At 36.5% G+C, this 17105-nt stretch overlaps 1 protein-coding gene across 1 annotated transcript; it reads left to right on the top strand.

The window, feature by feature from the left end:
* The first annotated feature begins 3031 nt into the window (after positions 1-3031).
* On the top strand, positions 3032-6263 carry LOC138122154 (reticulocyte-binding protein homolog 1-like). Its single transcript, XM_069036305.1, has one exon. The coding sequence runs from the start codon at positions 3108-3110 to the stop codon at positions 6261-6263; it is 3156 nt and encodes a 1051-aa protein (XP_068892406.1). The 5' UTR covers positions 3032-3107.
* Positions 6264-17105: the final 10842 nt, after the last annotated feature.

The following is a 17105-nucleotide window of genomic DNA, read 5'->3' as shown; positions in this document are numbered from 1 at the left end:
CGTCCTCGAGAACAAAGGGATACACCACATCATCCACACTACACAACACACACGCAATTGACAAAGTACATTCAATATTCTACACTAAATACAAGTTATTCTCTAAATCTAACACCCAATATCAACGACTCTATGAATTAATTATCCTAGGTCGGTAACACAACAACTTAAAACATGACTAAAAAAAGAACTCTCATATAACAAACCTACCCTAAACAATTATACTCTACAAACAGTTTACAATCTCAAACACGATCCACAACACAGATTGTTTTATGAGACCGAACACTTTGTTGCGCCACTGGCCCTCCCCTAGAGAGCGCACCATCCTGTCCTCGACCTGGTCTACCTCGTTGCCGTCTAGGACGACGGGGACGTCGCCGATTCCGTCTTTGATGCTGCCCAATCGAAGTCTTCACTTGTCGTAGTTGACCAGGAGCTTGAGGCGGTACCGCCCGTCGAATGAGAACCTCTTCCTCTTCGCGATGAACCCGACAACCATTGTCCACTTCACTAACGATGACCGGAACCGTATTCACTTTTCTGCATAAAGTACCCTCGACACAAGTCTCGCCACGTGCCATTTTACTATCTTCTTTCACAGTTACGTCTTTTCCACTTATATTTAACTCCGGAAGTACGGCTTCACCAATTTCATCGGTCTTCACAACACACCTCGAAACCAGACCACAGTCCAGACTAACAATTTGACGCACCCCGCCTTCTCCACATAGGTCGGTGTTGATCTTATTTGATCTTACGACCACATGGCCTAGAAAATTCTCAGGGATTACCGAAGCGTCCTTGGCCCATAAAACTACCTTCTCTGGAGTAGAATTCACGGTCTCTGTTGTGTCCTTTTCTACTCTGATTTCATCTTTCGTTTTGATTATCCTTATGTGCGGCTGTTCGGTGAACGGATGACCAACAAGTAAAGGGATCTTTTGCGTCTCCCTAGGTACCACATAAAAATTAACGTCAGCACCAACTCCATCTACCTCGAGGTGCACATTAGTTGTACCCAGGGTCATAGTGACCGCACCACTGTACCCGACTATTTTGCGCTTATCGGACCAATCGCACATCAAATTAAGTTTTGGCACCAGGTCGTCCCTCATGACACACACCGTACTGCCAAGATCAAGGTAACTCTTCACGACTTCACCATTGACAACAGCATCTTTGTAATATTTCAAGTTGGTGTCATTGGTGCTATACACATGCTGTATCACAAGTGGTTGCCTTCCTTGGGGACACTCTGGTGATTTATGCCCCGGCTGGTTACACGTAAAACACGTTGTCTGCGGTCTTGACGGACACGAATTTGCAAAGTGGCCCACTTCTTTGCAACGAAAACATGTCTTTGTCGACTGGAGTTGAGACGACGGCGATGGCGACGGCTTCGTCTCATGCTTCGGGTTCCCGGGATTTTCGGATCGATTTTGCACACCACGTTCACGCTCGCGATCACGTCTGTCCCGGTTACCGGCACTACATAGTCTTTCAAAATCCATAATGTCATGCAACAAATCATCACTGTCCACATGAAACTTCGCAAAAAGTCCTTGCACAATATTTCTATTAGCCAGTCCCGTAATAATTTGCTCTTTCGTTTCAGAAAAGGACAAATTTAACTTTTTGCACAACTTGTACTTTTCATGGAAGTACGCACTCACTGACTCGCCATTTTCCTGTTGTCGCTTCTCCATTGCCCGCCAACAGTCAGTCAAACTCGCACTTACACCGAAAGTCTTACTAAACTTGGTCACAAAGTCGGCTCAAGTCTTAATGTCTCCGCGATGAGCAATATACCAATTTTTAGCTGCACCCACCAGGTGACTCCTTGCTGTTTCAAGCCTAAACTCCTCTGGCCACAAATGTAACTCCGCCATGGAGATAATTGTATCTAGCCATCCCGTACCGTCTTTGATCTCGGCTTCTCCTTTATAGTACCCAATAGACTTTGTCAAATCCGGCATGATTTGATATTGAGTATGCCGTACCCTCATTTCTTCACTGCTGTCTCTTCTGGAATTACTTTCACTTCTGTTCGTTATCATTTGCAACATTTGAGCATTTTGTTGCATCAGCTGATTCATCGTGTTCAGCATTGCTCGAATCTCTGTTCCTGCAACACCTTGTCCTCCGGCACGATGTTCAGGTTCTACACTCGGAGAATCTAGTCGTCGTTCCAACCGCTGAATAAGGGGCTGATCATCATCACTATCGGACTCGTAATTTCTTCTCGACATGACGATTCAAAAAATTCGTACGCACAACTCGCACTCGACTTACCCGACTCAGTAACAACTACTTCGCTCACAACTCGGGACGCGAAATCACTTCACGCGACCCCACACAAGAAAATATGGTTGTGAAATCACTTCACACAACCACCACAATTAAACTGTGCCGATTACCCCACTGTAATCGTATACGCACCACTCAGATCGCGAAATCACTTCACACGACCCTACAGACTTCACTATACCTCAGAGTTCACTCAGGCAGAATCACACATACCTGAGTATCCCACTTCTGATAATAAAATTAATTGTTACAATCTAACACTCAATTTGTCAGGATTCAAAAACAAAACTCAGACCTCTTAATAATTTACTATATTAAGGACTCTTGCAAATCAGTACAAGTTACCAGATCTTAGGTCAAAACAAGAGTGTCTAAAAACTAACTAAAATCGCATTTATACATCCCCTTTCTTACATCTGGCATCCATCTATCACCTCACTCACCCAACGCCCACACCAAATGCACAAACCACATGCACTCGCAAAAGACCACAACGGTCATATCAGTCCCAGCAAATTTACACACTAACCATAAAAAAACACATGTCAACTGTTTCTAACACCCATGGGAAACGCAGAGGGCTGTCTTTGATCTGTCGACAAGTGTGACTAATGGACATTTGCCCTCGTTTCGCATAAGTGAAAACTACCACGGTCCTAACAAAACAAAAAAAGGAACTTATGTCTAATTAATCCATTTTTCAACATCTATAACACTTGTTTATTATTTTTGCTATATTGCAACATATTTTGACGTTTGTCTAATTGTAAGAAAATTGTATTTCCTAATTATAAACAATGGCCGGATTCAACTTAAAGGATTTAAGAGATATGATTCCCGAATACGACGGAGATCAGAGTACCTTATTCGATTTTATCGAAGCGGTTAATTTTGCAATTGAAAATGTTCCCGAAAATCAACAAAATGCAATCATTTTTATTATTAAAAGTAAGCTTGTCGGTAAAGCAAGAAAGTTTATTTCATCGAGACAACTTCGAGAATGGAACGACATCAAAGATTTACTAATTAGTCATTACGGTGATTGTCGTGACACGGAAGGGTTACTTTACGATTTGACCTCAACTTTTCAAAAATCTAACGAAACTCCTAGAGCATTTGCACAACGCATTGAGAACTTGTTGACAAAAATTAGAAGCAGCGTAGCTCTGAACAACGAATTAAATCAAGCAGCTCGAAACGCATTAAATTCGTCGCATGAAAAAATAGCGTTGAAAGCATTTTTAGCGGGTCTCAGCGATCCACTAGGTTCAATAATTCGTTGTCAAAAACCAAATACACTAGAACAAGCGGAACAATTTTTAATTGAGGAAGAAAACATTACTTATTTAAAGAATTTCAAAAGTTCAAAACCATCTCTTCATGATCAGGTCAATAATAAAATTGTCCCTAAGGAAAATTATCCATGTCATTCATACCACAAAATTTTAAACTTTGAAAATTCTCTTGAAAATTCTAAACTAGTTTACATTATAAGTAAAGATAACAACAAATTTTTAATCGATTCTGGTGCTGCAATTTCAATAATGAAACCATGTATAGTACCACAAAATATTAAAAAGCATAAAGAAGATTTTAAAATTCAAGGAATCTTAAACAAACATATAAAGATTAACGAAAGTTTCTACAAAAAATTCAATGATAGTGATACTTTGTTCAAAATTTATATTGCAGATCTTGATATTGAATTTGATGCAATTTTAGGATTAGATTTTCTTACTACCTTTGATTGTATAATAGATCTTAAACAAAACTTATTAAAAACAAATTTTAAAGATATCCCTTTACATTATCAATATAAAGGAGAAGATGAAGTTGAATTACCACCTTGTACCGTACAAACAATCAACATAAAAACAAATTCCCATTTAAATGAAAATTTTTGTCCTGAATTAAACCGTGATTCTCAAGAAAAAAATCCAAATTCTATCGTAACAAATAATAATGAAAAATTGGACACTACTATTGCAAATATTTCCACGGTAGAAAAGGAATTAATTATTCCTGTTGTAAACTTTGACCCGGTTGAAATCACAAGTAAAACTGCAGAGAATGTTTGCAACAACTTAGATATTTTTCTTAGACATGATACGACACCTAAACAAATTCATTCAGATTCAGGATTAGAATTTAATAACCAACATTATCAAAAATCACCTAATGATGATGGTTACAAATTCACTTACGAGTTTAGCTCAACAGCACAACCTCAATCGAATGGATCAATCGAAAGATTTTACTCTACGTTATCAGAATCCTTAAGATCTTATCATGATGATCACTCAAAGGAAAATGTTTTGAAAGGTTTAAATGTCGGTATTACATCCAATAATAATAATAGAAGTCAATCAACAAAATTCACTCCACAAGAATTAATTTTCGGACACATACGATCCGAAAACGAAATTATAACATCACAAGAAACACAAAATCAATTTGTACGCGATAAAAATAATTTAATCTCATATCGATATCCGGAAGTCGTTGCAAATCAACAAAGGAACAAAGAAAAATCAAGAACAAGATTTGACGCACACGTTAAAGCAAATAAGCCAAATTATTCTCTTAATCAACAAGATTATGTTAGAGAATCAGAAAAAGGAAATAAGATATTAGAAAAGGACGATAGGGAAATTCAAAATTTAATTAAGGAACAAATCCAAGTAACCACTTCAACTATTAAAAATTTTAATTATACCATACAAAAGTTGCAGATCGATGAACAAATTTTTAACGATGAATTTAAAATCATCGAAGATGAAATAAATAAAATCGAAGAGAATAATCATTATTTTAATAATCAGTTGAAATTAATTAATACTTGTGAACAGTTGTTAGAATCTCTAGTTCTTATCGAATCTCAGGTAAACAATATTATTGAGAGCATTACATTTGCAAAATTAAAGGTTTTGCATCCATCAATTATTATTAAACCGGAATATCTCTTGAACCAATTAAGAAGTCAAACATCACAAAATTTAGATCACAACAATTTTCCTTTGCATCCAAGTGTTTATGCACTTCCAGTTTTAACAAATTTAATAACTTTACAAGCATATCAAACAAACAAAAGAATTGTTTTTATTTTGAGAATTCCACTCATAGAAAAGGAAAAATATCCACTCTATCATTTGTATTCAATTCTAACAAAAGACTCTAAAACAAACTTGTTTCATACAATAATTCCTGAATCGAAATATGTTGCTCTATCTGACAATAATAGACAATACTTAAAAATTAACAGTATAGAGAAATGTAAAGATCTTCAAGAAGAAACTTTGTTATGTTCGGATTTAATTCCATTCCTTTATGAAAATCCACCCTGCGAAATCGAAGTCTTGACAAGATTGACAGCTAACAAAAAATGCTACCCAGTACTACTAGATATTCAAGATTACAACGTCCAGAAAGTCAAGACCAACAAATGGATTATCATCACTATCAAAAACCTGCCAATTACTTGTTCATCTGGAGGTCCAAAGGCTGAATTTATTAATCAAAACAGCATTCTAACTATGGCACCTAGATGCACCGCTTTCATTGGCTCAATCCAAGTTCACGCCCAAGAAGAAAAATTTTCAAATTATTCGGAAGCTGATGTTATTCCTTCAATATACTACGATTGTTGCGAAAATTTCACACCTCCACTTAATCAACGTCATCAACTGAAACCTTTGAAAATCAACACGTTAAACCTAGATGATTTGAAAACTGCCGAGTTCAAGTTAAATCAGTATAAGGATCAACTGGACAACCTTGGGAAAGAATCCTTTGCGCATCGACATCTCAGCACATTTGCTATCATCACTATTATCGTCGTAGTCGCAATTATTGGGTCACATTCTGACGATGGTCCCCCTCGTCCTGGCTCCTGTTGCCCGCAGATCTTCAATTATTGCAACATAAGGTCCAACACCGGACGAAGTGATAACTAACCCTGACCCTAATAATTTAAGCTGATTTATTTCTTTGCTTTTAACGCAGATGTAACTTTTTACTGTAAAACTTTAGTTTTCCCACCAGTTATCTAAAAATTCAATATTTCGTTTGTATCATATTACTCATTTTCTACTCAGATTTGGTTCACACGCCCAATATTTCGTTTGTATCATATTACTACTTTGCCTACTCAGATTTGGTTCACATGTCATTTCTTTTTTACTTTCTGTAAACGTGTGGATGTCACTTAGTCGTTAATCTTCTTTTTTTTTATCACTCCCTATATAAGACAAACGTAACGTCCACACGGGGGCATTTTTCTTACCATCTTTGTGCACGACACTGTCACTGTCGTATTCGTATCTAATTTTGTAACTTAATAATGTTTGATAAAGTTATTATTTAAAAAAAAAAAGTGTTTTCGGTCGAAACATAAAATATATACATAGAATAGACGGAGCATCACCATGTAAAGCGTTGATTCCTATAAAGGGTGTTTTTTAAAATTTGGCGTCGAAGTAGGCATTGGAGAGTCGATTGAGATCGCACCACTCGTGTGAAAGCGTAAGATTTAAACAGCTGATCCGTGATCCGTAACCTGTATAGTCCGTTCACAATCGACAGTTCAACGCCTACTTCGACTCCAAATTTTAAAAAACACCCGTTATGTAACATTATGAGTAAGGGCAAGTTATGCAGCAGTAATAGCAAATCTGTTCTGTATTTGCCTAACATTTATGTGGCAGTTGCGCGGGTTGCAGAGGTATCGTATCTGTTGTTTTTATATTAAGAAAACGGACCCATTTGTTTGCTTTCATATAATTATAAAACTCATACTTTTTGAAGATGACTAGCACGTGTTATGTTAAAAATTGCAAAAAAGAACGATAATCCTTCTATACATAATGGGCCGTATCACGACACCGTTATTAAAGTTGCCGTTAAATAAAATCGTGATTAAAGTAAACATAAAACGATATGGATTTATGTCATTATAACCTGTGAGAAAGAGATGAATTCGTCACCAAGGTAATTAGAGACATGATTAATTTAATAAGGGTGTCGTGATACGGCCCATTGTCATTACAAGGATCTGTAATGCTGTTTTTGCTACTTTACCCTCTAACTTATTTTCTCCTATAGATAGCCATATTTTAGATTTTGAAATTTTTTCGAAAAATCACAATTTTATATTAGTCAAACAAATAATTTTTAGTTATACCAAAATTAGACTTCATTACTTTAACAAACAATTCAACAAAAATTTAAAAGGTAAGTCTGTAAGACAGCTTTTAACAAAGGTTCTACTTTTTAAACATCAATAAATTGATTTGGCTTTTGTCTGTTTTTATTTAATGTATCTTGTGATGAACCGAGTGGGCAATTAAAAAATCCCACCAAGCGGCCATCTTTTTTTTCCTACAAACATACGCAATGAAAATAAAACCCGCAAAATTCAAAAATGGCCAAGAGCGCGTGATCGTACCTCGTTAATTTCCCTAAGTTGTTTTTTTTTTTTTTTTTAATACAAATGGAACTACCAGATTCGTTCCAACAGGGTTTGTGAACCACACAGAAAAGTGCAAATAAAACTACACAATAATTATAACCAGCTATTTATTCAATGTTATGATTTTTGTAACGCTGGGATTAATGAATAATAAACGTCTCTGATTTCATAAACAACACAATTCAAAATTCAGGAAAAACAGAAGGGTCATGTACATTACAAACAAAGCAGTTACTTCGGACTGTTCGAGCGAGAGCGAGCACTAGACGAGAACTTTAGCATCTCTTTTTTTTCTCAAGTTAATTTACAATGAGCGGCAGATTCGCTATAGAAGGAGTGAGTGGCTTTGTGTGGTCCGGTGGTCTGTGGCACCCTATCCTTACGACTTTAACATTTCCCGTCTACCGGTGATTGAGTGCTAAAGGAAAAGTCCTAGCTGCTTTACGTTAAGTTAACAAATTTAGCTACTCTAAGTTCAGCGGTTTAGTTGAATATGACAATTTCAAAGCAAAACAAACGACGCTTGTCAAGTACCACAAACTCAGAGAAAAGATTACAATTCCGGGAGTTTGTGCCAAGAAACTCGGATTCAACTTACACCATGAGCGACGTTCAGCAAGCCCCGCCAAACGTTAAGGTTTTCGGGTCTCTCTTGGGGCGCAAGTTGTTTACAACGAGGAGCCGCGAGGTCGTGTTCAACGTTTAGATGTTAGAGGAAACAAAAACCCCTCAAACAGAGAGAGACCCTCGATAAAGGAAGAATTGACATTTACAGCAACTGGAAAATGCAACAAAGCTTTGTTGACGGAGTTACCTAAGAACATTTTCAATTTGGGATGGAAAAGTGGTATACTCCGTACGGTGATAGATTGTACGTTTTTAAATTTTAGTTCCAAAACATAAAGCAGTGAAAAATACTAAACTCTCCAGTTCAATTGTTTCACGTTATGTAGAAAACCGTTGTATCCCTGCAGATTAATTCCCGCCACACTAGTCTCTGGGTCTGTCTTCTGTCAAAAAACGTACAATCTATCAGAGTACGGAGTATAACAACCAATAACACATACATAATACCGAGTGACTATAAATGATGAAATGATGAAAGAAAATAGTGGATTGGCAACACTGATGCAGTTGGTAATGCAAGTCTTCTCGTGCATCATCTGTCAATCATTTCTATTTAGGTTAGGTTGAGTCACGAAGTACAATCGCGGCCATCCAAAAGTGAACGATAGCTTGCGAAAATTTTCGTATTTTTCGTTAGATTAAATCAGGCTGTATTCATTGGCGTTCGTGCAGCAGGGGTTACTATTTTAATAATAAAAAGTTGTAATACATATTTTTTAATAAAAACGAGGTTGAGAAGTAATTAATACATTATTAATGTGAAAGTAAACTTTAGTAAAGGAATCTTTCCAACGCCTATTCGTATTGGCCTTGCAAGCCTGTTTTTTTGCCAACGCCTCTTTATATTGAAGATGCAAGTCTTATTGCAATGTAATTCTCTCGCCACAGAAGCCAACGACCAATTTTCTTCTAGCTTTGCAATAGCCCTAGCTGTCTGAATCGGAGTGAGATGTGCCATTTAAAAAAAAATAGTTTCAATAATTTTTTTAACGCTAGTGTCAAACTTTGACATTTTAGGTCGCCTATGATTTAAAGTAAAAATGAAACTATTAAAAAAACCGTTCACTTTTGGATGGCCGCGATAGTACATTGTCGATTTAGATTTTTTTGACGTTTGTTTCAATTTTAAAAATTACGTGTGTCATGCCAACGATGTTGCCAACTAAAGATTTCAAATGTGTTACCAACATAACAAAATAATTTTCAATCATTTATATAGTGAAATTTTTTTAATAAACAATTGTCAGTGTCAAAATGAAGTAAAAAACCATACTGTACCACCCTAAAATTTGGACATATGGACCAGCTGTATAACAATTTGACACCAAATCATGGTTAAGGTTATGTTCACTTCACTTCCCGTACCTTTCTTCCGTGAATTCATTTTCAAAACAAATTTAATGAGAAATCAGGAGAAACCTTTTCGAATTTGAAATAAACTCTCACTCGTTAGGGCGCAGGCTCAGTTACATAAAAAAATGTTGACACTCAATGTGATCAATCGTATTATCATGAAAATCACAGTTTGGCTCATACCAACAAGACAACGTTTTGACAATTGTTTATTAAAAAAATTCAACTATAGTCACTCGGTAGTTATTTATTTAACGAGTTCGTCGGTAATTTTGGCTTTTTTTGGCATGAGTGGACCAGTTTAAAACTCGAGTGAAACGAGAGTTTTAAAGGTCCACGAGTACCAAAAAAAGCCCAAATTACACAAGAACGAGTTGAATACAACGTTTTTTTGTTCGACGAGCCCCTTAAAGGCTCCAAATCGGTAAAAATCTTTAAAATTAGCTTGACGTTTCGTTTTGACAAGTTGACAAATTTATCAAAATCCGTTCACACAGGAGAAAATTCTCAAATTCTGACAGTGTCGAACAAAAAAATTTTTAAACCACAGTCCGGTCGACCCTAGCTCTTTGTTGAGCCGGTTCATGTATCTGTCACAATAGTGTTAATGGTAAGTTAATGTTAGTGTTAGCCAGAATGTTAATCTTCAGAACATTGGTGAAACGTTCAACCGTTCACAATAATGGTGATGGTGATGTTAATGTTAGAAACGATGTTAAGAGATCCAGAAAATGTCTGGTTCTTTAACATCTACCAATCACCATCGAGAATTTCACGCACGCGCAGGCGCAGTGACAGTTCACACCACGTTGACAGCTGTAAGACTAACATTCAGTTAACATTATTGTGAACACTGGACTACTAACATCACCATTGCCATCTCCACTAACATTATAACATTACCACTAACATTAACACTATTGTGACAGACCGTAGCCAACGTTAAATAACTAGCCGTGCTGAGAAAAAGGCAACGTCGCAATCGTTCAGACTGGCGGACCGGGTGAACCGCCGAACATCGAACACCTAACAAACATAAAGGCGCGTTTTTACACGTTCTCAATAAATTGACATTGTTTATTAGATGATTATTACAATTCCCATCTTACCCTCATGGAGTGAAGAGTTGATGAATGATGATATCTAATTTTACACTGTCCAGCAGTAGCGGCTCGTAACAAAATCAGAACGGGTAAACTCTGTCCACTCATAGATTGCTTGACATAAATGTTACTAAAAATGTTCACTTACGCTATAACAAATAGATCCGGCGCGAAATTTTAAAAAACGGAAAGAGCAGGTTTACACGTGATGTTTTATTATTATTCTGCATGTTTGCACTTCGGAAAGACGAAAGAAAACTTCAGTACAGTAGGAGTAATATATGTATTAGGTTTTATTAATACAGGTCATTTCACGAGTGATAATGTGGCCGACGGAATAAAAAATGCAACCCATAATACATTTTCGAATTTCCGAAAAAGCTGGCTATTGAAATTAAAATATCCAGCTTTTTTCGGAAATGGCTAAACACAAGCAAGAGATTATTTAATATGTACTCCTATTTAATGCATGAACAAAAATTACCTCTGTATCATTTTCGATGTTTGTAATGTCACTTAAAGTGTTCATAATGCTAGATTCTTGAGGCATGCACTCACTTCAAAAATTTAAAAAAATCCAAAAAAAATCGCAATGGAACAGATCAAAACGAATAACTTTTAAAACCAGAGAATCGCAAAACAAAGCTCTAAAGATGAAAAATCGCAAATCTAAATGCTTAAACCACTTGACAGAACTGACAATTTCAAATTTGAAATGTCATATAATTTATTTTTCGCGTGGGTTTCATAACAACCAATGAGAATCAGTGGCGCGAATGCTTCAAGATATTACCAACACAATCTATGATAATTTCTTAACATTTTTACTGTGGTTTACCCAGTAGGCCGAATCCACAATAAGAAAAATTCATCGTAAAAAGTAACTAAATAACTTGTGGAGTTAATTCTTCTCCTTTTATAAAAACTTATATACCAAATTCAACAATTCTATGTTCCCAGCCAATCAAATTAAGTTCGATTGCAAATGTTGTTATTAAATCATTAAAATTGTTTATTATATCTGCTTTCATAAAATTCTCTACTTCATCGTTTTGCCTTTTAGAAATTGTTTCACGCCTAAACTCTGGATCTGTTCTCTCTTTAATTGCTGGCTTTGATAGATAAGACGCTAAATTTGGAAACACGCTAGGAACAGCAGCATCTTTTAGTCTGGGGCTTTTTAAAAGCAATTGTTTACAGATTCCATCAGGTTGCAAATGTTTATCATATAAAATGATATCATCAGAACTAAAATGTAATTGACAGACCACACTTGAAGCTGAAGTTTTTTCGAGGGATTGCTTTTAACCATGCTTATTTGCGCTCTACATTTTTGGGAAATTTGAAAACACTTACCCCGCGATTGTTTTGTGCATTTCTTAAAGACGAGTAATTACTTTTACAGCCAGTTACACAACACCTACTAGGCATGTTTGAATAATATTTAAATTTTAAATACCTGTTTTAGAAGTTAGAACCAACGATATTTCGTTTAACACACAAAAGTTAGGTTAGGTTTGTCTCGGTTTAACTTCCATCAAGTTGTCGGCTTTAATTCCAGAAGAAAATGCCACAATTTCTTTCGCAAACTCTATACTAAATTCCCTTCAACTTTTAAACAACTTGGTAGCTTAAAATTTTGGAAATAAACACACTTTTCTGAAGTTAAAACGTTAAGATCACTGTCTACACACATGCAAATCTGCACAAACTGACTCGGTCCTAGGTCTGCGGGCATTGTTGCCAAATTTACTTGAGCACGGCTAGTTCATTTAACGTTGGCTACGGACAGACCCATCATTGACGTAAGGTGGCGCCCTGAATAATACCGGGCGATCAAGAAGGACTGTTTAAGTTGGCAATACAGTTAAGAACATTTTTTTATTCGGCTATTTACAACACTGCAACCGGATATGTTTTGTGGGTTTATTTGAGAAATATTTGACGTAGCATTAATAACGACAAAATGGTAGGTTATGAGAGTAAAAATTAACGGCAAAAAGAAATCAAAGTTGGAATTGGGAATAATAATCTAAAAATTAATTAAAGGAAATTCTCGAAGTGCTCCCCATTTTGCTTTAAACATAAATTAACTCTTCTCTCGAACGATTCACCAGCATGTTTAATTTAATTTGAAATGTCAAATTTGACTTGTCACTGATGCGGCTGTCAGTGTGAAGCCGTCAACAACCGGAAGTTACTCCAGTTGTACCATTTAAAAATAAAATTCAGCATTACCTACTTAAACAGTCCTTCTTGATCACCCTGTATGTAGGGCGCCCGGACCTAAACGGTGGAAATAACTAAATGTAGAAGATCCCTGGATAAGGAAAAAAACCCACGCAGATGCCTGAAATATAAACACAATTGGTTGCTACCGGGATGGAAAGTGGAACCTTTAACATTTTGATTAAACTGTTGAGCAATAAATAGGTACTTATTACACCAAAAGCGTCACTCGGAATAATTAAAAGGGGATCAAAAATGAAGGAGTGCGTTTATAAATCGTGAAAGCCACAGACCCACTCTAAAACTTGGTGCCCCCCCTTTTTTTTTAGGAACGTTAGTGGATTGTTACACCTGATTTTACAAAAAAAAACGTGATGCGTACGATTTTATAAATTTAGCCAAACTAGAATCAGGCTACCTTACTCTCCTTCGCAAGCTTACAAATGTTAAAAGCGTGATACATGGGGATGGTCGAGATAATTGCGGATTTTATACAATATGGTGGGAACATCACCAACTCACGTGCGACCTATTATGATAGTTAAAATACATTTCGCGCAAAACAGAAATAATTTTGGTACTGCAAACATACCTTGTTCAAACCAGAAGGGCTGGACAACAACAACGTCTAATGTAGTTCGGAAAGCACGAAAATCACACAGTTAGAGCACAAAAAAATCACACAGGCTGCCATCGTGATCATAAAAAACGACTACAGTTAACTTGGAACGCCACTGAGATTTTTTGAAAATTAGGCTGAGTGAACGTACTGAGATTTGTCAAAGTTTGTCAACCCCAATATTTCAAATTTTCAAATCCGTGAAAATAAACCCGCCCCCAACACAGTGCTAGTGCTAACACCCAGTTCGGCAGCAATGTTTCTAATGGTACCACCATCATGTATTCGGGTTTGCAGAATGGATTTTTTCAAAATCTGTTAATTACGGAATTTTTCAATTGTCATAATGACATTCATTCAAATTTACACAGCCAAATTTCTAGTGTAGTCGTTCTTTATGATCACGATGGTACCTCTGCACTCATCTACAGAGAAGGGAGAAGTGTCCCAAAAAAAAAACCATGGCCGTTCATCCCCTGTCGGCTTCCACCCCCGCCCTAGTGGTCGCTGGTGGTACCGACATCGGTACTATCCTGGCTTTTGTTGGCGGTTGGTTTGAATTCAAACTCGGCTATCTCAATCTTTTTATTGTATTAGGGTGTCCAGAAAGTTCTGAGCGTTTTTTAGAAAAATAGATAAAAATAAATAAATATCTATTACTTAAAAAATTAAACAACAATTAAACTAAATATTGGCCGTTATTGTCAATGACTTCCAACCATCTTAGTCCCAAAAACTCAATTCCAGAACGATAGAAGATGGGCTCTTTCGTCCCGAACGACTCTTATCTTTAAGACCTTCTTCCCCATTTAGAAATTTCGCAAACCATCACCGACAGATATACTCTTTTACCGTCCCCGCACCTTCAATTCTGCATATATTTCTTGTGGCTGCTGCCGCTGAATGTCCACATTTAAATTCATATAACATTAAATTACGATTTCGTTCTTTTTCGATGTAAACAATCAATTACCAGAATGTAATCAATTGAAAATTATTTAATTGAGACACGTCAAATTGTTTATGGACAAGTGTACAGTCGCGAGCAATAAATTTTGATCGTCAAGGTCATTCTTTGACGCAATCGAAAATGCTCCATTGTAAAACAGTCGTAAATATCATAACCTATCATCATGTTGTATGACATTAATTGTCATTTTTTTCTCAATTTTTTGACACTTTGTTGACGTGGGCATAATAAGGCAGGGAAATTTTTTAAATTTGTGACAATCTAATCAAATTTTGAAATGACATTGACGACCAAAATTTATTGCTCGCGACAGTAGGGGAACATGGGGGAATTCTGCGCACCTAAGGAAAAAATACTCAAAAAAATATTTATAGCTGAACACAAACTTTGATATTTGTACTGCTTAATCTCGAAGGTATCGGGCACTTATTTACCATAAAGAAATTGTCTAAAAAAGTACGATTTAAAATATACAGAGATATATTAAAATATTGTCTTTGCGCGGAATTTCCCCACGTATTGGGTAATACCGCGCGGACTATGGTGTAATTCTGCGCAGGGCTTAAAACAAACTCCAGAAGCTTGATATTTCTTATAAAGACTTTAATGCAGAAAAACATAATAATAACAAAAGATATCTTCCCCAAGATATTAAAAAAAAAAAACAGATTTTACATTCTGTTGGTTCATTTTTTTTGTATTTTGACACACATATCGCAGGTGTAACCAACTGGTGAATCCCAACCGCTACAATCTTCATGTGCCCATTTGGAACATATTACACAACGGTACCAAATTTCATTGTCCTGACCGAATTCCCCACACACCAAGCACAGCTCACTGTCTTCAGTTATATCTACATCATCCAATTCATCGTCATCACATAACTGACTCTCATCCCAACTTTCAGACTCAGAATCATCTAGATGCAAGTGTCTGATCTTTGACTTCTTACTTAAATAACGTTTTTTTGCTTTAGTAGATGCTTGCTCTACTTTTTGCGCCTTTCTCTTTCCGGGCTTGGCTCCAGATTTTTTCAAATTTTCATCTTGTTTTTTGCGGTTTCTTTTTTCTTCTCTTATTTCTAGTTCAGCTTTTAGTGGAGTGGATGTGTAAATTTCGGAGTGTTGTTTTGGACGTGATTTAGTAGCCTTGGTAACAGCTGGACCTGGCAGCGGAGCTAATTTTTCAATAGACACTTTGGATGAAAAGGAGGCCTGGTAAGGCACAGGTTCAGCACTTCTTGAAGTTCCAGGTTGTGGTTCAGCTCGCTGATTTGATTGTGATTCAGAATTTCTGGGAGGAGTTCTATGTCCGGCCTCAGTACATCTCGCAGATCCTGGTTCTTGTTCGGTCATTCCGTTTGATTTTTGCTTAGTATTGGTGGAATTAATTCATTGTTGCAGTCCTTAGATAAGCTTTATTAAAGAGCGAAGCAAGTTCATAATGGGTGATTTTTTCATGAGGATGACTTCTAAGATACAAATCGCATTCACGATTCAATGCATTTTTGAGAGGTCCAAAAAAAGTCAAATCGAGCGGCTGTAATTTATGTGAGGTATGCGGAGGAAGTGACACCATAACAATTCCGTGCCACCTGCAGTACATATAAATTTCCAAAGAAATGTGGCTCCCATGATTGTCTAATATCAGAAGAACTGGATCCTCCTCCGAAGATTTTACATGTTTTTGAAAATGTTTCAACCATTCAAAAAACAACACTTCGTTTATCCAGCCGTTCTTAGAACATCTGTATATCGCTCCAACTGGTCCGTCTCTCATTAATTGCGAATTCATACGTGCCCTTGGAAATATAAACATAGGGGAGATGAATTGTCCTACAGCACTAACTGCACATACTACAGTAACATTTTTTCCTCTTTCCCAAGATATTACTGATCCTACTTGTTTCTGCCCTTTTGGCGCTAAAATTTTTGCTGGTTTTTGAACCGTAGAGATGCCCGTTTCATCCACATTAAAGATTCGACTTTCAGGGAATTTGTTCTTTTCAATAACTGTGAGAAGATTGTTAAAAAATCTATCAACCTCTGTTTTATTGAATGCAGAAATACGGTTCTGGCTGGTACCTTCTGGCTTTCGGAGACTAATTCAGAAATTAGTCCCAGAGTGACGCTTTAAAAACAGTTCCAGCCAATCATGACCAGCCATGTTCAATTCTTTGTCGAAACGGTGTTTAATATTATTTGCTTCTGCAAACTGGTATGCCAAGCGTCGAAGTTCAATTGGTGTGATGCCGAAAAACATATTCACCAATTTAATAACATGACTTTTGATGACAGCCTCCTGCTCATTACTAAACACTGGCTTTCTTCCCAATTTTACTTTGGTATTAATATTGGTTTTTAGTTTATCACGTAAGGTGGCTTCTGGAATGTTGTAAGATCGACCTACTTCTCGAATTTTTCT

The sequence above is a fragment of the Tenebrio molitor genome, chromosome 1 (genome assembly GCF_963966145.1).
Source record: "Tenebrio molitor chromosome 1, icTenMoli1.1, whole genome shotgun sequence".
Classification (NCBI taxonomy): Eukaryota; Metazoa; Arthropoda; class Insecta; order Coleoptera; family Tenebrionidae; genus Tenebrio; species Tenebrio molitor.
This window is presented reverse-complemented; position numbering and strand designations above follow the sequence as displayed.

Coding starts and splice junctions, on each gene's coding strand:
- LOC138122154 (XM_069036305.1), top strand. CDS start 3,108: ATGGCCGGATTCAACTTAAAGGATTTAAGAGATATGATTCCCGAATAC.